Genomic DNA, 24,826 nt, shown 5'->3' with positions numbered 1-24,826 from the left:
GCACCTGATTCGAAATACAGTGGAATTGTAGCCACTTGTCAACAAGCTACTCATTAACAAACAGCTGACATTACACTGGTTTTAACTCCAGACTAGAGAATCAACTCAAGCACATTCAACTCAAGAAGAAATGATCCCACATGCTAAGACCCGGCTCTTCAGTGGAACTATCCTCACTAAAAACTTGGAGAAGAATGCTTTAAATACAGGAAAGACAATTAATTTAAATATCATGTAAAATCAGACAGATCTGGGTTCTTACTGAATGTAGCTCACACAGGAACTGGTTCAGAAAAGAACACTGAACACAGGTACAGTGATGTTTTATCGAGAGTTGGAGTCTTCTCCCCATTACAATGGGTGGATTTGTTCTCATAACTGGTTCCTATTGCTTGCACAGTGACAGAGGGGTGGTCTTCTCATATCGCATGATTGGCGCGTGATCAGAAAAGTACTGGTGTTATGTCAGACAATGTAGCTAGTTCAAACTGGAACACACAAAAACAGGACGTTGGATTGATTATTCAATTTGGTGAGTCACCACGTCAGTATCTTGTTTTTATGCCTTTGCATGATAACAAGAGAAGTGAAGACGCTGACAGTTACAAGTTGCGCCGTCTGAGCAGATAAGACACCTCAGCAAGAGTGCAGTGACCCAAACGATAAATGTTAAATTGACTCTTGGCCAAACATGTGGCATACACCTCCTTATTCTGCTAGGATCATATCTAAAGCCAATCTAAAGGCATTCACCACATCCCTTGTCAGATTATTTAGTCTTTGCAACTTGAAATGGTAAATTATTCTTATTTTTGTTTATCGTGCACCACCACCAGATTGCTGACTCAAATCCTGCTGCAATTTGATCCACCAATTTATATTCATCAGCCCCCCCACCACTCAGGAACTCCTATAGCATCAATGTAGGTAAATGAGCCCACATACACATAAAATACTGCTCGTTTAGACAAAGGCAGGGGTGCACATAAATGGTACTCATGGTGCTTGTGTGTGCGAAACATCACTGATGCACAGCAGAGGGAAACATTTTTCCTACAATCAGTCATTCTTTCCTCTTATGAAGTACTTCCCTTGTGTTTTCTGCTGTGCATCATTTATTTTTAGCACGCACAAGCACCATGAGTACCAGTTATGTGCATGGCTGGATATAGGCAACACGCCTATAGTCCTATCCTTCCTCTGGTGAAAGTGTTCCATTAGAAGACCACAATACCAATACACATCTGAATGAGCGACATTCTTCCAAGTGGTTCCATTTATGATGGGGGTGCAACAGGATTGTCCAATTCTCCTCCACCTATACACATATCATTTATATGGGATAAACAATTATGACTGCTTTTTACTGGAGTGAATTTCTAGGGGCCAATGAGGAAAAAAGGGCTCTAAATACTGGCATTCAGGTTCTTATCAGGCTTGGTCAGAGGTCTCGAACTGGTTCCAGAAAGGGCCAAGAGGGTGCAGGCTTTCTGTGCAACCACCCACTCCAGCAGGTGATTTCACTGATTAATATCACTTTGAGCAGGTGAAATCAGTTAATCAGTGAAATCACCTGCTGGAGTGGGTGGTTGCACAGAAAGCCTGCACCCTCTTGGCCCTTTCTGCAACTGGTTTGAGACCTCTGGGCTTGGTGGTCAGAGATGGCTGGACACAAATGCAGGACTCGAACAGTAGCTCTGTGTATAAAAATAGTTTATTGAAACAGCAAATGGAGTCCGATACACAAAAAGCAGTCCAACAAGAGCAGAAGTACAAAAAACATCAGGCTTAGGTGTGGTTGGGTACACAAGCAGGTGATCAAAACACGAGAGGCAAGCAGGTCGAGGAAATACACAAAACAGTGCTGGAGAGAAGGCACAAGGCGCATGAATCTGGCAAGGGCGCAGAGCGAACAGTGAACCTTAAATACACCCAGGTGATGAGCTGCAAACTGGGAACAGGTGTGCACAGAAAGCACCAGAACAAGGGTGTGGCCAAAGAGAAAGAAACGCCTACCACCAAGAACCAAGAGACAGACAAGAGAGAAAGGGACAGACAGGCCCAAGCAGGAAAAAACACAGCAAGAGAATAAACATGCAAGAAAGTAACTCAACTGAACAGAGAAAAAAATAAAGCAAACCAAAGAGTAAAATAAAATAAAACTCACATTGTGACAGTTCTGGGTTTTCGCCATGTGGAGGTGTAGCATCATTCTCTGAGAATACAGAAGGAATCGTCATGAGGACGGGTCTGGGTGGTGAACAAACCACACAATTTTCTTTGGTCACTTTTGTGGCCTTATTCTCTACCCAGTTCATCCAAATGTTTTTTTTTTTTTTCAGAAAAACAGTGTCCAGTTCCAGTCAACATTTTTATAACCCTGTACCAAAAATAGATAGGGTAGATTTTTATATCACTCATTAGTTTAAGTCATAAAGTTATGAATATCAGGAGTGTGGTCACTTTCAATGACAGTTACTGGGGCAGGTCTAACAGTCCCCTCGCAGAGGCAGCTAGCTGTTGCAGTCTCGACTGTGGTATCTTTTCTGGACATTTTCTCAGACTGGGAGAATCCAGTCTCTAACTGTATTGCTTGATCAGAAGTCAATCTTTTATACCCCCATCTCATTAGACCACGAACTGCATGAATGCCATATGAATTAATATTCAAATGACATTCGTGCAAATCATGCTGCATTCAAACTGTACTCCAACACCTCGTACAGCATTCCTACAGCAGTCAGCACATTCTAGGAATGTGGAGATTAATCGAAATGAATCGGTATCTAGATACAAATATGCAATGCGAGTGCATCAATTCATTCAGTGTGCAACGACTGAATTGGGTGAAATCGTGATGCATCGCTCGCTGCCTGCTTGCATCGATTTTTTTTCAGAGGCACACTGAATGCACCAAGGATGGAACCCAGAAAGCACATTTCTACCGCAACAAACATGCAGGTCCGTGAGAACCATAGCAAGTGGTTGGACGACGTTTTTGACGCACCTAAAACATTTAAATCAGCCGTTTGGAGATACTTTGGCTTTTATTTAAAAAAAAAGATTGGAAACTTGACAAGATGCAGGTCGTTTGTACAGATTGCCATGACCGCAACTCCTCCCCCTAACTAAGACAGACTGTAAACCGAGCTCCAGTAAAACTGGTGAGAAAGTATTTCAAATTACTTTTGCTAAGGCCGGTACTTTGTCAATGAGTGACTCACTTTACGTCACTCATTAAGAGTGATGTTGTCTTATTGTTGACTGTACTGTTTAAGGTCTGACAGTGTGATGAAACAGGTTCCACATATGAGGGAGCTGATTCCTGTTCCTGAATGTTGAATCTGATAAATTTGCTGCTTACAAGGAGTAAAACAAACCCTCTGCCTCCAGTAGAATCAGAAGAAGAAGAAGTATACCATAGTACCATACTGAATTTCAGCTTCTTATTTTCTATTTAAATTTTTGGTCTAATTTCTTTGCATCATGTTGAATCACATCATATCGCAACAAATCACATCGTATCGCATTGTGAGGAACTGAATCTCCATCAAATACATATCAAATCGGGAACAGAGGTGAACTGTATTGCACCGTATCATCATGTATAGCATCACTAGTAGTGCGTATCAAATCGTTGTCAGTGATAAGATTCACATGCCTAGCACATTTGTGTGTTGCTCGTGCTGGAAAATATACGAACGGCAACGACAACATGATAATACAGGTACATCCTCTGACACATGAAGTGGACTGACAATGGATGTGTGATTACCTGTTCACTCTGGACGTTATACCGCGATCACAGGCACTGCATCAGCATGTCTCTGATGATGTGCATTGTGGCCCTCTGGACGGGTCTAACAAACATGATAACATGATAATACAGGTACATCCTCTGATACATGAGGTGGACTGACAGTGGATCTGTAATATCAGGTTCATTCCGGATGTTATACCATGATCACAGGCACTGCACATCAGTCCAGTCAGTTGAGCTGCGCAGTGAGTCAATGCATCTCAAAGCCGGCTGACTGGGCTGTCACCGTGATGCTGAGCATCACATGCCATGTTTGACTGTGACATCAAACAAGTTTAAAAGATAATAAAATAAAAGATGACAGATAGAATCTGAGCCCCTGCTGAGGAAGAGGAGACTATGGTGGATAAAAAAGGGTGCCATCTGCACTCTGGACTCCAAATACACACACGCTGACACACACACATAGGCACGGATCGCCTCCCACTGTCGAGGAGCGCACAATCGGTGTTAACACATGCTTAAGGGGAAAACTTCAGTACAGAGAAAACTGGTTGGCGTGGCTGTTTTATTTATTTTATTTGAAATTTTTACAGGGAAGCGCTGCGTAAATGTAGCACTACCTTCTGGATTCGAGAGCACAGGTTGATGGTGGTGATACTTAAAAAGTTGTTTATTTCTTTATTTTCCTTAAATCTGGCACAACTGTGTAACTATAGATGAATGTTCTACACCGTTCTCTGTTGATCAGTCAGATATCTGCGCCAAATGTCACCAGCAGTTTTACCAGCTCCAGGATCCGGTCAATGACTGACTGGTGGAGCGCTATCTGTCCTTCTGTGCCAAACGAGTTAATGTTGTCATATTCTGCAGCAACAAGTGCAGCTCCTTGGTGTTGCCTTTCTTCACTACTTCTTGGAAAACCCTCTGCGGCACGCAACATGTCGACACATCCGCCTGGCTCATGATTGCAGCTCAGCTGGAAGGTGTTGGACAAAATGATCCTGCCAGTGCCTTAAAATTGATAATAATCATCTTCCCCTGTCGACTGTCTCTGCTCAATGCCACAGGTGGGTTAAGAGCAGTCTTTAATATCTTTAATATGAGGCGAGCACGACACCCAGCAGTGTGACACAGCAGGCTTTCAAAGGAGCGGACCACAGTGCTGGCCCTACCACGCTCCCCGCCTGCTTTCCACCCTGACCATGGGTGTTGGCATTGTGGGGTTTTGTGCTATGTTGTTTTATTTGTTGTCTTTTGTATTACCTCTGCCAAGGAGGTTATGTTTTCGGCTGTGTCCGTTTGTTTGTTTGTTGGTTGGTTTGTTATTAGGATCACACAAAAAATTCTCAATGGATTTCAATGAAACCATGGGTGTATCTTGGCCTAACTTAATTCATTAAATTTTGGTAATGATCCAGAACACGATCCGGATCCAGTAATTTTTTTTAAGGATTCTTTATTGTTGCAGGATAAGGCCAATTTCAACATTTTTGCATCTAACGTCATGAAGATGGGTCACAAAGGCTGAACAAAAATTAAGTGACAACACAACAATAATTTAGCATTTGTTTCTCCTTATTGAATAAACTTATTACAAAATAAAAAAAATCTTGTGTAGTTGTGTAGTTCATGCAGTTTCTCTTTATAAATACATTTGCTGAAGATCTAAGGGTTTAATCACTGAATCTGAAACATGACAGTAGATGCGTGAAACGACGTGGAATGTCTCTTTGCCAAAGGGTATTTCCATGTGAGTGGCCCTATGTCCTGGGGGTAAGGTATATGTTCACATTCTACCTGCAGTCTGGGTAGTCACCTAAATTGCGCGAATCATTCAAGACGGCTTCGTGCCACATTTTTGGTATTCATACACAGCTGTATGAATTTCTGTCTCATACGAATGCAGCTCAAAATCTGTTTGCTTTACCAGTTCGTGTGATTCATACGAGATTCCTCCTCTAGTGTGACGGGGCCCTTAGGGTCTTTTGCCATGATAATCTTCACTTATCGATATTTCAAATTGAACTAGGGGGTTGGTTCCGGACTCATAGGAACCAAGAACATCAAATCAAATTAAATTAATTTTATTTATATAGCACCAAATCACAACAAGCAGTTGCCCCAAGGTGCTTTATATTGTAAGGCAAAGCCATACAATAATTACGGAAAAACCCCAACGGTCAAAACGACCCCCTGTGAGCAAGCACTTGGCGACAGTGGGAAGGAAAAACTCCCTTTTAACAGGAAGAAACCTCCAGCAGAACCAGGCTCAGGGAGGGGCAGTCTTCTGCTGGGACTGGTTGGGGCTGAGGGAGAGAATCAGGAAAAAGACATGCTGTGGTAGGGAGCAGAGATCAATCACTAATGATTAAATGCAGAGTGGTGCATACAAAGCAAAAAGAGAAAGAAACATTCAATGCTTCATGGGAACCCCCCAGCAGTCTAAGTCTATAGCAGCATAACTAAGGGATGGTTCAGGGTCACCTGATCCAGCCCTAACTATAAGCTGTAGCAAAAATGAAAGTTTTAAGCCTAATCTTAAAAGTAGAGAGGGTGTCTGTCTCCCTGATCCGAATTGGGAGCTGGTTCCACAGGAGAGGAGCCTGAAAGCTGAAGGCTCTGCCTCCCATTCTACTCTTAAAAACCCTAGGAACTACAAGTAAGCCTGCAGTCTGAGAGCGAAGCGCTCTATTGGGGTGATATGGTACTAAGAGGTCCCTAAGATAAGATGGGACCTGATTATTCAAAACCTTATAAGTAAGAAGAAGAATTTTAAATTCTATTCTAGAATTAACAGGAAGCCAATGAAGAGAGGCCAATATGGGTGAAATATGCTCTCTCCTTCTAGTCCCCGTCAGTACTCTTGCTGCAGCATTTTGAATTAACTGAAGGCTTTTCAGGGAACTTTTAGGACAACCTGATAATAATGAATTACAATAGTCCAGCCTAGAGGAAATAAATGCATGAATTAGTTTTTCAGCATCACTCTGAGACAAGACCTTTCTAATTTTAGAGATATTGCGCAAATGCAAAAAAGCAGTCCTACATATTTGTTTAATATGTGCATTGAATGACATATCCTGATCAAAAATGACTCCAAGATTTCTCACAGTATTACTAGAGGTCAAGGTAATGCCATCCAGAGTAAGGATCTGGTTAGACACCATATTTCTAAGATTTGTGGGGCCAAGTACAATAACTTCAGTTTTATCTGAGTTTAAAAGCAGGAAATTAGAGGTCATCCATGTCTTTATCTCTAAGACAATCCTGCAGTTTAGCTAATTGGTGTGTGTCCTCTGGCTTCATGGATAGATAAAGCTGGGTATCATCTGCGTAACAATGAAAATTTAAGCAATGCTTTCTAATAGTACTGCCTAAGGGAAGCATGTATAAAGTGAATAAAATTGGTCCTAGCACAGAACCTTGTGGAACTCCATAATTAACCTTAGTCTGTGAAGAAGACTCCCCATTTACATGAACAAAGTGTAATCTATTAGATAAATATGATTCAAACGACCGCAGCACAGTCCCTTTAATACCTATGGCATGCTCTAATATCTGTAATAAAATTTTATGGTCAGCAGTATCAAAAGCAGCACTGAGGTCTAACAGGACAAGTACAGAGATGAGTCCACTGTCTGAGGCCATAAGAAGATCATTTGTAACCTTCACTAATGCTGTTTCTGTACTATGATCAATTCGAAAACCTGACTGAAACTCTTCAAATAGACCATTCCTCTGCAGATGATCAGTTAGCTGTTTTACAACTACCCTTTCAAGAATTTTTGAGAGAAAAGGAAGGTTGGAGATTGGCCTATAATTAGCTAAGATAGCTGGGTCAAGTGATGGCTTTTTAAGTAATGGTTTAATTACTGCCACCTTAAAAGCCTGTGGTACATAGCCAACTAATAAAGATAGATTGATCATATTTAAGATCGAAGCATTAATTAATGGTAGGGCTTCCTTGAGCAGCCTGGTAGGGATGGGATCTAATAGACATGTTGATGGTTTTGAGGAAGTAACTAATGAAAATAACTCAGACAGAACAATCGGAGAGAAAGAGTCTAACCAAATACCAGCATCACTGAAAGCAGCCAAAGATAACGATATGTCTTTGGGATGGTTATGAGTAATTTTTTCTCTAATAGTTAAAATTTTATTAGCAAAGAAAGTCATGAAGTCATTACTAGTTAAAGTTAAAGGAATACTCGGCTCAGTAGAGCTCTGACTCTTTGTCAGCCTGGCTACAGTGCTGAAAAGAAACCTGGGGTTGTTCTTATTTTCTTCAATTAGTGATGAGTAGTAAGATGTCCTAGCTTTACGGAGGGCTTTTTTTTATAGCGCAACAGTCTCTTTTTCCAGGCTAAGTGAAGATCATCTAAATTAGTGAGACGCCATTTTCTCTCCAACTTACGGGTTATCTGCATTAAGCTGCGAGTTTGTGAGTTATACCACGGAGTCAGGCACTTCTGATTTAAGGCTCTCTTTTTCAGAGGAGCTACAGCATCCAAAGTTGTCCTCAAAGAGGATATAAAACTATTCACGAGATAATCTATCTCACTCACAGAGTTTAGGTAGCTACTCTGCACTGTGTTGGTATATGGCATTGGAGAACATAACAAAGAAGGAATCATATCCTTAAACCTAGTTACAGCGCTTTCTGAAAGACTTCTACTGTAATGAAACTTATTCCCCACTGCTGCGTAGTCCATTAAAGTAAATGTAAATGTTATTAAGAAATGATCAGACAAAAAGGGGTTTTCAGGGAATACTGTTAAGTCTTCAATTTCTATGCCATATGTCAGAACAAGATCTAAAGTGTGGCTAAGGTGGTGGGTGGGCTCATTTACATTTTGAGCGAAGCCAACTGAGTTTAATAACTGATTAAATGCCGTGTTGAGGCTGTCATTCTCAGCATCTATGTGGATGTTAAAATCACCCACTATAATTATCTTATCTGAGCTAAGCACTAAGTCAGACAAAAGGTCAGAAAAATCCCAAAGAAACTCACAGTACCGACCAGGTGGACGATAGATAACAACAAATAAAATTGTTTTTTGAGAATTCCAATTTGAATGGACAAGACTAAGAGTCAAGCTTTCAAATGAATTAAAGCTCTGTCTGGGTCTCCTAACAAGACCAGGTTTTCCCCAGAAGCTTTGCCAGTTATCTATGAAGCACACCTCATTTTTTGGACACCACTCAGACAGCCAGCAATTCAAGGAGAACATGCAGCTTAACATGTCACTCCCGGTCCGATTGGGGAGGGGCCCAGAGAAAACTACAGAGTCCAACATTGTTTTTGCAAAGTTACACACCCATTCAATATTAATTTTAGTGACCTTCGATTGGCGTAACCGGGTGTCATTACTGCCGACGTGAATTACAATCTTACCAAATTTACGCTTAGTCTTAGCCAGCAGTTTCAAATTTCCTTCAATGTCGCCCGCTCTGGCCCCAGGAAGACATTTGATTATGGTTGCTGGTGTCACTAACTTCACATTTCTCAAAACAGAGTCCCCAATAACCAGAGTTTGATCCTCGGCGGGTGTGTCGCCGAGTGGGGAAAAATGGTTAGAGATGTGAACAGGTTGGTGGTGTACAGAGGGCTTCTGTTTAGAACTATGCTTCTTCCTCACAGTCACCTAGCCGGCCTGCTTTCCCGGCTGTTGGGGATCTGCTGGGAGACAGCTAACGGCGGCTAAGCTACCTTGGTCCGCACCAACTACAGGGGCCTGGCTAGCTGTAGGATTTTCCAAGGTGCGGAGCCGAGTCTCCAATTCGCCCAGCCTGGCCTCCAGAGCTACGAACAAGCTACACTTATTACAAGTACCGTTACTGCTAAAGGAGGCCGAGGAATAACTAAACACTTCACACCCAGCGCAGAAAAGTGCGGGAGAGACAGGAGAAGCCACCATGCTAAACCAGCTAAGAGCTAATAGCTGCGCTAAGCTAGCGAATTCCTAAAAACACACAAAGTGAAGAATGTGATTCAGCAGAGAGGGTGCTTTAGTTAAGGCACGTGAAGATTACACTGTGAAATAAATCGTTATCTAGTTATCTAGATCAATCTAAATACGCAGATTAACAGCTAACCGATACAGCAAAACACCGCTGTGCTCCGGAACAGGGAGTGATACAGGGAGTGGTAACACGCCAGCCAAGTAGCTGTAGCACGTAGCTAAACAACCAGATATGTCAAGAGCTGCAGCATCCTGCGACAAATGAGTTTTGGTCAAGCAGTACGCGAGAGAGCGGTGGCAGTGGAGTGGTGGGGTAAAAGTTTGGAGCTACCCTCACTGTTTCCACTGCTTTGTTTTTTTCTTTTTTAGACAAATTATCAAACACAATATACCAGCATACACTTAAGCACTGAAAATATTCATCTGCGAATACTTGAATACACAGTCAGAGAATGCTTTTGTAGCAAATATTACATTGCCTCACAACGGGGACCATAAAGCTGTAATGAATTTAGTCAATTCTAGATCGGCTCACACCGGAGCACCAGAATAATAATAACAATAATAATAATAATGAACAATTTTAGGGTTTAATAATTATTATTTAATTTACTCAGGGCACAACCTGTTTGAAGCATAGGTACTTGTGGACAGTGATTAAGTTCATTTATGGACACAATTCTTACTAACTCATGAAACATGAAAGAAAGAGATGAAGCTTAAATACTTTAAGTGAATAAATCTGATTAGAATTTAAGTGATGAAATTGGAAACCAATTAATTTTAAGAAAATTATTAAACAAACATATGAATATTTTTTAAAAAGAAGCCACCTTATATCCATTGACAGCCAAACCCTTTTTCTGGAATCTTTAACTGGGTCACTTAGCTGGTCTGTCAAGGAGATGGTTCAGACGGCCCGTCCGTCGTTGAGGTAGGTTCTGCATCGTGCTCACTTGGGTCAGGGGTTAACTCAGTGGTCTCCCCAGGTTATCCCAAAGGCTTGTGTCAGCTGGCTTTACCGACAGCTGAAATCAGCTCCATTGTCAGCTGCTGGACCCCAGAGGTGGAAGGCATTTGTTGAAAATGGTTTCTGATAGCTTTTAAAAAGTTTGTTGGAGCCAGATTAAAAGTCTTCGTAAATTTAGAAAAAAGCAAAAGTTTATGAGCATCAGAAAATTACAAAAAAAAGGAAAAGTCGCTTTCTGTAAATTTGCTATTATTTTGAAAAGTTCAGCTTGGACGTTCTATTAAAACTTCAAAAGACTTAAAAGAATAAAACAAATAAAACAAAGAATGAATGCCACGTGGTAGCTTCAGCTAGGTTAGCTTAGCATGGGGCCTTGTTGACCCAAAAATAATTAAAGTAGACCTGCATTGAAATAAATGCAGTCAGATCTTTGGACCAAAAAATGACATATTTACACATAAGATCCTTCTGAATGTAGTAAAGTAAATCTGCAAGCCCAGATCTGTCATTCAACGGAGAAATCTTCATTTAAAAATGACAAATTTACAGCTAAAATTTAGCCCTCTGCAAAACTGTTATCACATCCGGGACACTGCAGAGACGTCAGGGAAAAGACCCTATCCCAGCATGCATTGCGCGCGCCAACTGTAATTTGTGGATTTACGTCAGTTTGCATCTGCACCTTTTTCTTGTCTTATACGGAAGGATCTACTTTTTTAAAACTTCATATTGTCTTGAGTACACATTTCTTTTATTTGTGCTTGAAAATTATTTTGGGGGACTTTTTCATACGCCCGTTTGACTGAGTGGTGTCACATTGAAAATCTACTGTCTTTGCCTCCGGTGTTACTGTTGCGGGGTACGGAGGCGGGACCCGCAAAGAATTCAAGTCATTAAAAAGATATAAATCTCTCTCAGCGGCCACAGAGCTCTGCGGCTCCGATTACCGAGATGTGCGGCACTGCGGAAAGTCTGTCCTTGCAGCTACAGGTGTCACTGGCCGCTCCGCATCAAAACAGCGAGAGTATTCTCTGGACTTGTGCCAAGTTGGCTGCACCTCCATTCAGTAGATAGGGACGTGGTGCCGGCTGCACAGCAGACACGGGGGTGATGTGAGCGGCCCGCTTCGGCATTTACCGAGCACGCAGACTCAGTAAGCGCAGCTTAGGCAGAGAGAGAGGCGTCGGGGAAGAACGTCGCCCGCTGTCGATATCGCCGCTGAGCTGAGCATGCAGAGCTGTATCTCACATTCATTGCAGCTTACTTTTGGATACTGAAACCAGGATGTGTATAACAGTAACATTACTAACAGATAAAATCAATTTCAATGCGGATCGGACTGAAGGCGGGAATTCCTGTGGTTTTGTCCCGCACCATTCGCGGCACGGTGGCGCATTCCTCCCACTACTCTTTCCATGACAAAAACTCCTGTATTAGTGGAATGTGCCAAAAAAGTCTTGATGTCCATGTCTTCTGCCATTTTTTTTTTGTCAGACGACGGCCCGGATCAACACAGCGTTCAGTTTGGAAATTATCTGGTCGTTTGAGCCTGTCGATCGCCGCTCGGAACGCGGCGCGCCCTCAGCCACTGTGGGCGGTCTGTAAACCGGCTGTAACACTCCTCAATCTGTGTGATCCCCATAAAATCGTCCCTGAAAGCCATCTGAATTTAGCGAATGGTGTCCACCTGGCTGTCTCTCACAGTTTCTGGAAAAATTTAATGCAGCAAAGCTCCAAATTATTCAGATATTTCCCTGACAATGAAAACCCGACGAGGGGGGTGGACCAGTGCTCACTCAAAGCCTGCCCACAGGTGAATGACGCAACCGACAGGCGTGAAAAAACTCACGCATGCGCACGAAGGTTCAAGCTTGGGTGATGCAATCACACGTGATTCAAATCCATATAGTTTTTGAAAAAAATAAAAAGGTCCGTTACTTTTTGGACAGACCTCGTGTATATTATATATATATATATATGTATATATATATATATATATATATATATATATATATATTCCTTTTCTACCTCATTTCTTATGTCTTATACTGTTACAAGTATTATTATTATTGCTTATCTTCAGTTTAAATTTATTTCATTTATACAGTGCCAAATCACAACAAAGTTGCCTCAAGGTGCTTCACACAAGTAAGAGCTAACCTTACCAACCCCTAGGGCAAGCACACAGGCTACAGTGGTAAGGAAAAACTCCCTCTGATGATACGGAAGAAGAAACCTCAAGAAGACTAGACTGAGAGGGCTGACCCACTGCTTAGGCCACACCTGGGCAGTTTACAGCCTGTGAGCTGTAAACTGCCCAGGTAACTGAGTAAATCCTTTTTCCTTTTTGCTAAAGCTTATAGTTAGGGCTGGATCAGGTGACCCTGAACCATCCCTTAGTTATGCTGCTATAGACTTAGACTGCTGGGGGGTTCCCATGATGCACTGAGTGTTTCTTTCTCTTTTTGCTCTGTTCGCACCACTCTGCATTTAATCATTAGTGATTGATCTCTGCTCTCTTCCACAGCATGTCTTTTTCCTGATTCTCTCCCTTCAGCCCCAACCAGTCCCAGCAGAAGACTGCCCTTCCCTGAGCCTGGTTCTGCTGGAGGTTTCTTCCTGTTAAAAGGGAGTTTTTCCTTCCCACTGTCGCCAAGTGCTTGCTCACAGGGGGTCGTTTTGACCGTTGGGGTTTTTCTGTAATTATTGTATGGCTTTTGCCTTACAATATAAAGCACCTTGGGGCAACTGTTTGTTGTGATTTGGTACTATATAAATAAAATTGATTTGATTTGATTTGAGCCGTATCTGGCCCTTTGGCTGACTCGGACCAGCCCGCAACTACCTGGAAATTAAAGAGTAAAACATTTACTATTCTATCAAGTTAGTAGTGCGGGTGACCTTCGTCCACCTCCCAAGCTGTTTGTGGCTACATGTGCGTGTCCTCCAGAGTATAGCAGAGCCTGGCACAGAGCCATTGCATAATGTATGCCACACAGCGTGGCACGGTACATTCGCGATTCATGGGGAACTATCCGTGGGGACAGCGAGTGTATTGGGCTATGGATCCTGCGCTGGAGACAGTTTGGTTTTATATACCTGCCTTTGGTCCCGTGATCATGAAGGTTTCGTTATCACACTCATGCACTCTTGGTGCACAGGCTTTTTGGTGATGGGAAAGGTGCAGGATCATTCATCCACCTTTTCCCAATGATTTGTGAGTTTTTTACTTTTTCTCCTTCATTCAGCTGTCATTGTGTGCCGTATGACCAAGCCTTTATGACTGAACTAAAACCGCATTGCTTTTGAAGCCTGTTTGTTAATTTGTTTTTTTTTTTTATTTTCATCAGAACTGATTAATCCAATCAATATGCATCACTCCTCAAAAATGTCCGCTCATATCAAAAAGAGAGGTGGATGCTGAATGCCGAATTTTGATGCAGTTTAATAAATCCAGGTCCAGGTCTTCTCTCTGTTGTGAAAGTGTAGGTACACGGACCCACAACAGGGGGCGCAATGAACGGACAATGGAGAAAGGTGAATAACAAGTTTTACTGTTGTGAAAAGAGCACAACCAATACAACAATTAATAATTTGGAGTTTGAAGCCGAAATCTGCTGGTGTCGTGTGGGCAGGCTCGAAGGTAGGAGGCGTCCGTCCTAGTCGAACCGGAACCACCCAGATTTCCTCTGCCACCGAACCCCAGAAGTACTGGAACCGCCAAGTCCCGAATTCCCAGGTGGCCACTGCCTCCGCTCGTCGGATCCGGTACTGCTGGCGGGAAAGAGCACAAACACACAGGTATGGATGCGACAGCACCCAGTAGACGGAGAGGGGAGAAGCCGCCTCCACCTCTTGTTACAATGAAGCAGGAAAGGTGAGTACTTATCCAAGCAAGTAGCTTTCTGTAGTCAGCTGTCCTGAAAAGGTTTACCAAGGTTTATCAGAGTCTTCAATATGAGCTTGCAGAGAAGGTTACCTTAATCTCAAGGCGATATCTCGGCACTGAGGTGGAGACGCTGTCCTGCTGATATACCTCCGTCCTGAGTGCAGTCAGCTGTGTCCAGTAATGGGTGACAGCTGTCACCCTGGCAGCCCTCGTCGGCGGCAGCGCCCTCTGGTGCCTGGAGCCCGCACTCCAGGCAGGGCGCCCTCTGGTGGTGGTGGGCCAGCAGTACCTCCTCTTCAGCGGCCCACACAACAGGACCCCCCCCTCAACGGGCGCCTCCTGGCGCACGACCGGGCTTGTCCGGATGGCGACGGTAGAAGTCGGCCAGGAGGGCCGGGTCCAGGATGAAGCTCCTCTTCACCCAGGAGCGTTCTTCGGGGCCGTACCCCTCCCAGTCCACCAGGTACTGAAGACCCCGACCCATTCGACGGACATCGAGGAGCCGACGCACGGTCCAAGCCGGTTCCCCGTCGATGATCCGGGCAGGAGGTGGTGCCGGACCCGGGGTGCAGAGGGGTGAGGTGTGATGGGGCTTTATCCGGGAGACGTGGAATACCGGGTGAATCCGCAGCGAGGCCGGCAACTGAAGCCTCACTGCGGCGGGATTGATGATTTTGAGGACCTTGAAGGGGCCGATGTATCGGTCTTGGAGCTTGGGGGAGTCCACTTGAAGGGGAATGTCCTTGGTGGACAACCATACCTCCTGCCCAGGACGATACGTGGGAGCCGGGGCCCGCCGCCGGTCTGCATGTGTCTTCGCTCTCGTCCGGGCCTTCAACAAGGCAGAGCGGGCGGCACGCCACACCCGACGGCACCTCCGTAGGTGGGCCTGGACCGAGGGCACACCGACCTCTCCCTCGACCACCGGAAACAAGGGGGGCTGATACCCCAAGCACACCTCAAACGGGGAGAGGCCGGTGGCTGATGACACTTGGCTGTTGTGAGCGTACTCGATCCAGGCCAGGTGGGTACTCCAGGCCGTCGGGTGCGCGGCTGTCACACAGCGTAGTGTCTGCTCCAAGTCCTGGTTCGCCCGCTCTGCTTGCCCGTTGGTCTGGGGATGATACCCAGACGAGAGGCTGACCGTGGCCCCCAGTTTCCGGCAGAAGCTCCTCCAGACGTGTGAGGTGAACTGGGGACCGCGATCGGAGACGATGTCTGATGGTATACCATGCAGACGGACGACGTGGTGGACCAGGAGGTCGCTGTCTCCTGGGCCGTTGGAAGCTTCGGGAGGGCCACGAAGTGGGCCGCCTTGGAGAAACGGTCCACTATCGTGAAGACGACGGTGTTTCCCTGGGACGGCGGGAGACCCGTGACGAAGTCCAGGCCGATGTGGGACCAGGGGCGATGAGGCACGGGCAGTGGCTGTAGCTGCCCTGAGGTCTTCTGGTGGTTGGCCTTGCCCCTGGCGCAGGTGGTACAGGCCTGGACGTAATCCCGGACATCGGCCTCCAGGGATGCCCACCAGAAGCGTTGCCGGACGACTGTCACGGTCCTTCGCACCCCGGGTGACAGGAGAGCTTAGAACCGTGACAGAAGTCTAGGACTGCGGCCCTGGCCTCTGGTGGGACGTATAGTTTGTTCTTTGGTCCGTTTCCGGGGTCCGGGACACGGGTCAGGGCCTCCCGGACGGTCTTCTCCACGTCCCAGGTGAGGGCGGCCACGATAGCGGACTCCGGGATGATGGGATCCGGGGGATCCGACGGTTCCGTTTTGACCTCATCTTCGTGCACCCGGGACAATGCATCCGATCTCTGGTTCTTGGTCCCGGGGCGGTAGGTAATCCGGAAGTCAAAACGGCCAAAGAACAGTGACCAGCGGGCTTGCCTGGGGTTCAGACGCTTAGCGGTCCTGATGTACTCCAGGTTCCGATGGTCAGTGAAAACCGTGAATGGCACGGCTGTTCCCTCCAACAGATGTCTCCACTCTTCGAGGGCCTCTTTCACAGCAAGGAGTTCCCGATTGCCGACGTCATAGTTCCGTTCAGCGGGGGTCAACCTGCGGGAAAAATAGGCACACGGGTGAAGGACCTTATCGGTCTTCCCGCTCTGGGAGAGCACCGCTCCTATCCCTGAGTCCGAGGCATCCACTTCAACCACTAACTGGCGGCTAGGATCGGGCTGCACCAGAACTGGTGCAGACGAGAAGCGCCGTTTCAACTCCTTGAACGCGGCCTCGCACCGGTCCGACCAGGTGAAGGGAACTTTTGGAGAGGTCAGGGCTGTCAGGGGGCTAACTACCTGACTGTAGCCCTTGATGAACCTCCTGTAGAAATTAGCAAAGCCGAGGAACTGTTGCAGCTTCCTACGGCTTGTGGGTTGGGGCCAGTCTCTCACCGCCGCAACCTTGGCCGGGTCCGGGGCGACGGAGTTAGAGGAGATGATAAACCCCAGGAAGGACAAAGAAGTGCGGTGGAACTCACACTTCTCGCCCTTCACAAACAGACGGTTCTCCAACAACCGCTGTAGGACCTGACGTACATGCTTGACATGGGTCTCAGGATCCGGAGAAAAGATGAGTATATCGTCTAGATATACGAAGACGAACCGGTGCAGGAAGTCCCGCAAGACATCGTTTACCAACGCTTGGAAGGTCGCGGGAGCATTAGTGAGACCGAACGGCATGACCAGGTACTCAAATGACCTAAGGGGGTGTTAAATGCCGTCTTCCATTCGTCTCCCTTCCGAATCCGAACCAAATGGTACGCGTTCCTAAGATCCAGCTTGGTGAAGATTCTGGCTCCATGCAAGGGGGTGAACACTGAATCCAACAAGGGCAACGGGTATCGGTTGCGAACCGTGATCTCATTCAACCCCCTGTAATCAATGCATGGACGAAGTCCGCCATCTTTTTTACCCACAAAAAAGAAACCAGCGCCCATCGGTGAGGTGGAATTCCGGATCAACCCGGCGGCTAATGAGTCCCGGATGTAGGTCTCCATTGATTCGCGTTCCGGCCGTGAGAGGTTGTACAGCCTACTGGACGGGAACTCACTGCCTGGAACCAAATCAATGGCACAATCGTACGGGCGGTGGGGAGGAAGCGTGAGAGCCAGATCCTTGCTGAACACGTCCGCAAGGTCATGGTACTCCGCTGGCACCGCCTTCAGATTGGGCGGGACTCGGACCTCCTCCTTAGCTTGGGAGCCGGGCGGAACCGAGGAACCGAGACACTCCCGATGGCAGGTTTCGCTCCACTGAACCACCACCCCGGACGGCCAATCAATCCGGGGATTGTGCTTAAGCATCCATGGAAATCCTAAAACCACACGGGAGGTGGCCTGAGTCACGAAGAACTCGATCACCTCCCGGTGGTTGCCTGACACCACCAGAGTTACTGGAGGTGTCTTGTGTGTGATTGGTGGGAGTAGGGAGCCATCTAGTGCTCGAACCTGCACAGGCGAGGTAAGAGCCACCAGAGGGAGCCCTATCTCCCTGGCCCATCTACTGTCTAGCAGATTCCCCTCAGAGCCCGTGTCCACCAGTGCTGGGGCCTTCAGGGTTGAATCCTCAAACAGGATCGTGACTGGGAGTCGTGTAGCAATGTGGGTATGTCCCACGTGAATGTTTTGGCCCACCCCTGGCCCAGTCTCTAAGGGCGGGCGTTTGGCGTTTGACCGCTCGGGGCAGTCTCTCACATGGTGCTCTATTGAACCACAAACAAGACACGCTCCGTGGGTCCATCTCCTTTGTGCATCTGGTGCCCTAAATGTTGCCCTACTCGTGTCCCTAGCTTCGTCAGTAGGGGGAGCTGTGACCCCACGGAGCGCAGGAACAGAGGAGCGTGGGGAGGGCGGAGCTCGATCGGACCCGGAAGGGAGAGGGACGACGCGTGCCTGGCCACGCCCTTCGCCTCGTTCCCGACGGCGTTCTTCTAACCGGTTGTCGAGTCGTATAACTAGATCGATGAGCCCATCTAAATCCCGCGGTTCGTCCTTAGCCACCAGGTGCTCTTTCAGGACCAGAGACAGTCCGTTTACAAAGGCAGCGCGGAGGGCAGTGCTATTCCAGCCGGATCTCGCCGCCGCGATGCGGAAGGCGACTGCATAGGCAGCTGCGCTCCGACGCCCCTGTCGTATGGACAGTAGTGCGGTTGAAGCGGACTCGCCTCTGTTGGGATGATCGAACACCGTTCTGAGCTCCCGTACAAACCCATCGTATGAATGAAGGAGCCGTGAGTTCTGCTCCCAGAGCGCTGTAGCCCACGCGCGTGCCTCCCCGCGAAGCAGGTTTATGACATAAGCTACTTTGCTAGCGTCAGTCGCGTACATCACGGGACGCTGTGCGAAGACGAGCGAACATTGCATCAAAAAATCCGCGCACGTCTCCACACAGCCTCCGTACGGTTCTGGAGGGCTTATGTAAGCTTCTGGGGACGGAGGAAGGGACCGTTGAACGACCAGTGGAACGTCACTCTCACACGCAGGGTCCTCGGGAGGGAGAGCCGCAGCGGCGCCCGGAGGGCGCGCTTCCACTTGTGCGGCGAGAGCCTCCACCCTGCGGTTTAGGAGAACGTGCTGCTCGGTCATGAAATCGATCCGAGTGGTGAAAGCGGTGAGGATCCGCTGCAACTCACCGACTACCCCTCCCGAAGCCGCCGCTGCGCCCTGTTCTTCCATTGGCCGTTCAACAGCCGGTTGACGCCCCTCGGGATCCATGACGCTGGCCGAGATATCCTGTTGTGAAAGTGTAGGTACACGGACCCACAACAGGGGGCGCAATGAACGGACAATGGAGAAAGGTGAATAACAAGTTTTACTGTTGTGAAAAGAGCACAACCAATACAACAATTAATAATTTGGAGTTTGAAGCCGAAATCTGCTGGTGTCGTGTGGGCAGGCTCGAAGGTAGGAGGCGTCCGTCCTAGTCGAACCGGAACCACCCAGATTTCCTCTGCCACCGAACCCCAGAAGTACTGGAACCGCCAAGTCCCGAATTCCCAGGTGGCCACTGCCTCCGCTCGTCGGATCCGGTACTGCTGGCGGGAAAGAGCACAAACACACAGGTATGGATGCGACAGCACCCAGTAGACGGAGAGGGGAGAAGCCGCCTCCACCTCTTGTTACAATGAAGCAGGAAAGGTGAGTACTTATCCAAGCAAGTAGCTTTCTGTAGTCAGCTGTCCTGAAAAGGTTTACCAAGGTTTATCAGAGTCTTCAATATGAGCTTGCAGAGAAGGTTACCTTAATCTCAAGGCGATATCTCGGCACTGAGGTGGAGACGCTGTCCTGCTGATATACCTCCGTCCTGAGTGCAGTCAGCTGTGTCCAGTAATGGGTGACAGCTGTCACCCTGGCAGCCCTCGTCGGCGGCAGCGCCCTCTGGTGCCTGGAGCCCGCACTCCAGGCAGGGCGCCCTCTGGTGGTGGTGGGCCAGCAGTACCTCCTCTTCAGCGGCCCACACAACACTCTCTCCATGATGATCATCTGTCCTTTGTGCTTCACATCTCCACCTCAGACATTCAGCCTGACTTTGATACACTTGTTAAAGATGAACAGAGACTGGAGTTCTCTCACTGAATAAGAAAAAAGAACAGAAAAACACTATAATATGGAAAGTGGTGGAAAATACAAATATAATCATGCAAAGACATGATAAGAACTAGTGTACTGTGTCACTTTTCACTTTTTTTATGCACAGTTCAGTGACGATATTGTGACTCGTCTTTAATATCTGGTTTACAATGATAATTGATGTGATGTCTTTAGAAAGCTAAGACCCTCCTCTCAGACAAAGGAATTCCGACGAGGGGCTGGGCGACTCCTCCCACAAGGAGTGCTCACAGGCGAATGACATCACCGACAGGCGTGGAAAAACTCACGTATGCACACGAGGGTTCAAGCATGTCTGACGTAAAAACTTATGAATGAAATCCATATAGTTTTTGAAAAAAATAAAAAGGACCTATACTTTATTGACAGCCCTCGTAAAATAAAGAAGACCCAATATGAAAGAACAAAGACTTAACCAGAAAACAAGTGTAAGAACTGAAAAGAGATCAACAACATAAATAAAGGCTAAGACTAAACTACAATGGACCTTACAAGTGGCAAAAGCAAAATAAACAGATAATTCAACCTATGACACCAGTAAAACAAACAGGTGATTCAACTAATGATTACACAAAGGAAAATACAAGGGCTGGGCAGAAACTAGAGTGGAACTAGAGACATGACTAAAGTATGATTAACAGCAACTAACTGATAAACAGAAAACAAAACCAGAGATTAAAGTAACACAAACAGATGATCAAAGAATGGGCCAAAAGAGATCAGAGAAAGTAGGACAGACGTAGACAGAGGACGCAGCACTAGAGTACTGCAGAGCTGTGGAGAGACTTGGATTCTTTGCAGGTCCCGCATCCGTACCTCCAGAGGCAGTGAGCGAAGGGAGAGTTCTGCGTGTCTGTTTATAATCTTCTCGCCCAGAAGAAAAAAGAGAGTGTTTACACAGGAGAGAAAAGTGAGAAAATGTTAATGCCTGTTTGAGAAAAGTGTATAAAGTGTGTAGTGAGGGGTTTTACAGCCTTAAAACATCTATAATAATTGGAAAAAATTAGTGCTGACTACTTTGCGGATTTCGCTTATCTTGGGTTATTTTCAGAACGTAACTCCCGTGATAAATGAGGGACCACTGTATATTCTAAAAAGAGTTTTGATGGTAGTCAAAAACGTATCCAGTCCAAATGAACAGCTGTGTGCTCTGTGTAAAACCTCTACTTGATAATGAAAAGACAGTGAAATTAACACAATGAAGCCGCGATGGCATCCAGAGAGATTAAGTGCAGCTCGAGAAGAATTGATATATTCATGTAATGCATACTTTCAGCTTTGAAAGAGAAAACAAATTTATGTGAACACCATTTTGTATTCATTTTGTATGCCTTAAAAATTATATACCCAATGCCTATAACTTTGTATCACTGTTTAACTTTACTTCAATAGTGATGACATGTTCAAGAGTTTCACATAATTATGTATAATATATAATAACAAATACATAAATAATTATACATAAAAATGCAAAATATATGAAAACAAGAGCAAGATTTTTGACGTCCACCAATCTGTATCTGAATCATCTCCATTCAGTGGAGTCTCCCATGCCCTAATGCCTATCTGTGGTGCAAATTTGGTGAGAATCCGTGAAGTAGTTTTGACGTAATCCTTAAAACCCTTAATAAAGTGAAATCTTGATCCAGAATCCAGATCTGGATCGCCCCCCAAATTTAATTTGTGGGAGGTGATGGTCTAGTGGTTAAAGCATTGGGCTTGAGACCAGAGGATCCTTGGTTCAAATCCCTGCCTGACTGGAAAATCACTAAGGGCCCTTGGGCAAGGTCCTTAATCCCGTAGTTGCTCCCAATGTGTAGTGAGTACTTTGTATGGCAGCAACCTCACATCGGGGTGAATGTGAGGCATTATTTGTAAAGCACTTTGAGCAGATGGGAAAGCAGATGTGAAACACTTTAATGGAGTCTTCCATGGCCTAATATCTATCTATGGTGAAAATTTCATCAAAATCCATGCAGTAGTTTTGACGTAATTCTGCTAACAGTCAGACAAATAAATAAACAGTTTATACAAAAAGATAGCTGATATTGAAAGATACATATTTTCTTTTAATAAAAGTATTTTCTGTTTTAAATCATCACTATATGGTTAATTTGATACAATAAAATGAAATTTAAAAGGGTTGAGAGTGGGTGTCTGAGACAATTTTAAGAAATGTTCCCATAGATTTTTCTATACTTTTGATATGTCATAGTGCTTGATATTTTGAGCAAGATGCAACAGCCGGGAAAAGTATTGTAGTTAGTGGTAGGTTGACCCCCATTTTTCAATATATTTACTGGACTAAATTTATTGAAGTGTCATGTGAAGTCAGACAGATCTTGGTTCTTAATGAACGTAGCTCACACAGGAAGTGCTTCAGAAATGAACCCCGAACACAGGTACGGTGATGTATTATAGAGAGTGGGAGTCTCCTCCTTGTAGACCTGTTAACACAACCGGTTGCTATTGGGTACACAGCGACAGAGGGACGGTTCTCCCATATCACGTGCTCAGTGCATACTCAAAAAAGTACTGCCGTTATGTCAGGCCATGTAGCTAGTTCAAACTGGAACACACAAAAACACGACCTTTGGTTGATGACTCAATCTGGTGAGTCACCACGCCAGAATCTTGTTATGCCTTCACATGATACCAAGAGAAGTGAAGATGCTGGCAGTTACAAGATGTGCCTTTTGAGCAGATGAGAGACCTAAGTGAGAGCGCAGTGACCCAGCGGAGACTTACTGGTAGTCAGAAGACGATAAGAGCAGTGTGAATACCGTTACTGGCAAACCTAACTTTGGCAAAAATACAACACTGTATTAAAGCATTGGAATAAATGATATATAAAAAATGTTTCTGAGATGTGTGTTAACACACAAGAAGCTGTTAATTTATCTAGTGAACTCTCTCTTTCCCAGTTTTTCCTTTAAAAGCTGCTTTTATGCAGAAAAAATAAAAATATCACCACCACAATAATAAGGCACAAGCTCACAACTTAATCTGCCTTTGTCCAGGAGTCTAACTTACTTATGAAGTGATGCACACAAAAAAATGAAGCCCTTTTCATCAGTAATATGAATTTTGAAACATGGTCATGCATTTTAGATATTTGCAGCACCTGATGTGTGTGTCTGTGTATCCGCTGCTGACAGTGTATTGTGAAGCCCTGTCACATGGGTGTGCGCTGCATAAACACTTCTCCGGGTTTCCGCTGTGGTTCCTGCCCTGCTGGATACACCGGCCCTCATGTCCAAGGGGTCGGTCTCGCCTATGCTACTACCAATAAACAGGTCAGTGTTGATGAAGATGAATGGGATGAGCAGACAGCAGTAGACGATTAAAGTTCCACATGTTTCTGGATGCCAACCTTCACAGCTGTTGTTACAATATTTGTAAATTGTAACAAAAAAAAAAAAAAAAAAAAAAAAAAAAAAAGAAGCAAAGACTGGCATAACAAATGCGATTTGTTGAGAAACTTAAAATAAATATGCTCAAAAAATGTGCCCCTGCATTCAATTTATAATTATTTTAAAAGTAGTTTTGGCCACATCTTGCAGCATCCAAATGGATTCCAACCAGAAGTTTGTAATACAGCTGCCATTGTTATATCAAAGTGTATCTTTGGTCCAGTAGATTTCTTTGATGGTGACCACCAAAGCAGATATAAGAATGTATGCACCCATGACGATTTATTTTACAACAAAAACATACATCTGGGGTCCACGTGGATCTCAACCTCAATATTTTTCATGCAACTACCATAGTTGTTTCACAAATTTTGGTCCAGATGATCTTTTTGATGGAGGTAGCAATTGTCTACAGGGCATTCAGAAAGTATTCACAGTGCTGCACTTTTTCCACAATTTATGTTACAGCCTTATTCCAAAATGGCTATAATTCATTTCCTAATAACAACGCAATTTTTTGGGTATATATATATATATATATATATATATATATATATATATATACTAAGAAATCATGTGTACATGATATGAAATCAATATGAAATCTCATCTATACATGAGTTTTCATATTTACATCATACATTCACAGCATTTGCCATGAAGCTCAAAATCGAGCTCAGGTGCATCCTGTTTCCACTGATCTTCCTTGAGATCTTTTTACAAGTTAACTGAAGTCCACCTGGTGTAAATTCAGTTGACTGGGCATGATTTGGAAAGACACACACCTCTACATATAAGATCCCAGAGTTGACAGTGCATGCCAGAGCACAAACCAAGCACGAAGGCAAAGGAATCATCTGTAGACCTCCAAGACAGGACTGTCTTGAGGCATAAACATGGGAAGGGTCCAGAAACATTTCTGCTGCTTTGAAGGTCCCAATGAGCACAGCTGCCTCCATCATCCATAAATGGAAGATGTTGGATTCACCAGGACTCTTCCAAGAGCTGGCCGCCCATTTAAACTGAGCAATCGGGGGAGAAGGGGCTTAGTCAGGGAGGTGTCCAAGAAGAAGAAAGGAGAACCTTCCAGAAGGATAGCTATCTCTGCAGAAATCTACCATTCAGGCCTGTATGGTAGAGAAACCAGATGGATGCCACTCCTGAGTAAAAGCCACATGGCAGTCCACCTGGAGTTGTCAAAAGGCACCTGAAGG

At 45.3% G+C, this 24,826-nt stretch overlaps 1 protein-coding gene across 1 annotated transcript in view; it reads left to right on the top strand.

The window, feature by feature from the left end:
- The window catches only part of comp (cartilage oligomeric matrix protein), a 77,959-nt gene that overhangs the window by 21,870 nt on the left and 31,263 nt on the right, over nt 1-24,826 (top strand). Inside the window, exon 5 of the mRNA XM_034180056.1 lies at nt 23,358-23,495. Coding sequence (XP_034035947.1) covers nt 23,358-23,495 — 138 coding nt within the window. The remainder of the gene's footprint in view (nt 1-23,357; nt 23,496-24,826) is intronic.

Source organism: Thalassophryne amazonica, chromosome 10 (genome assembly GCF_902500255.1).
Source record: "Thalassophryne amazonica chromosome 10, fThaAma1.1, whole genome shotgun sequence".
NCBI classification, from domain to species: domain Eukaryota; kingdom Metazoa; phylum Chordata; class Actinopteri; order Batrachoidiformes; family Batrachoididae; genus Thalassophryne; species Thalassophryne amazonica.
This window is presented reverse-complemented; position numbering and strand designations above follow the sequence as displayed.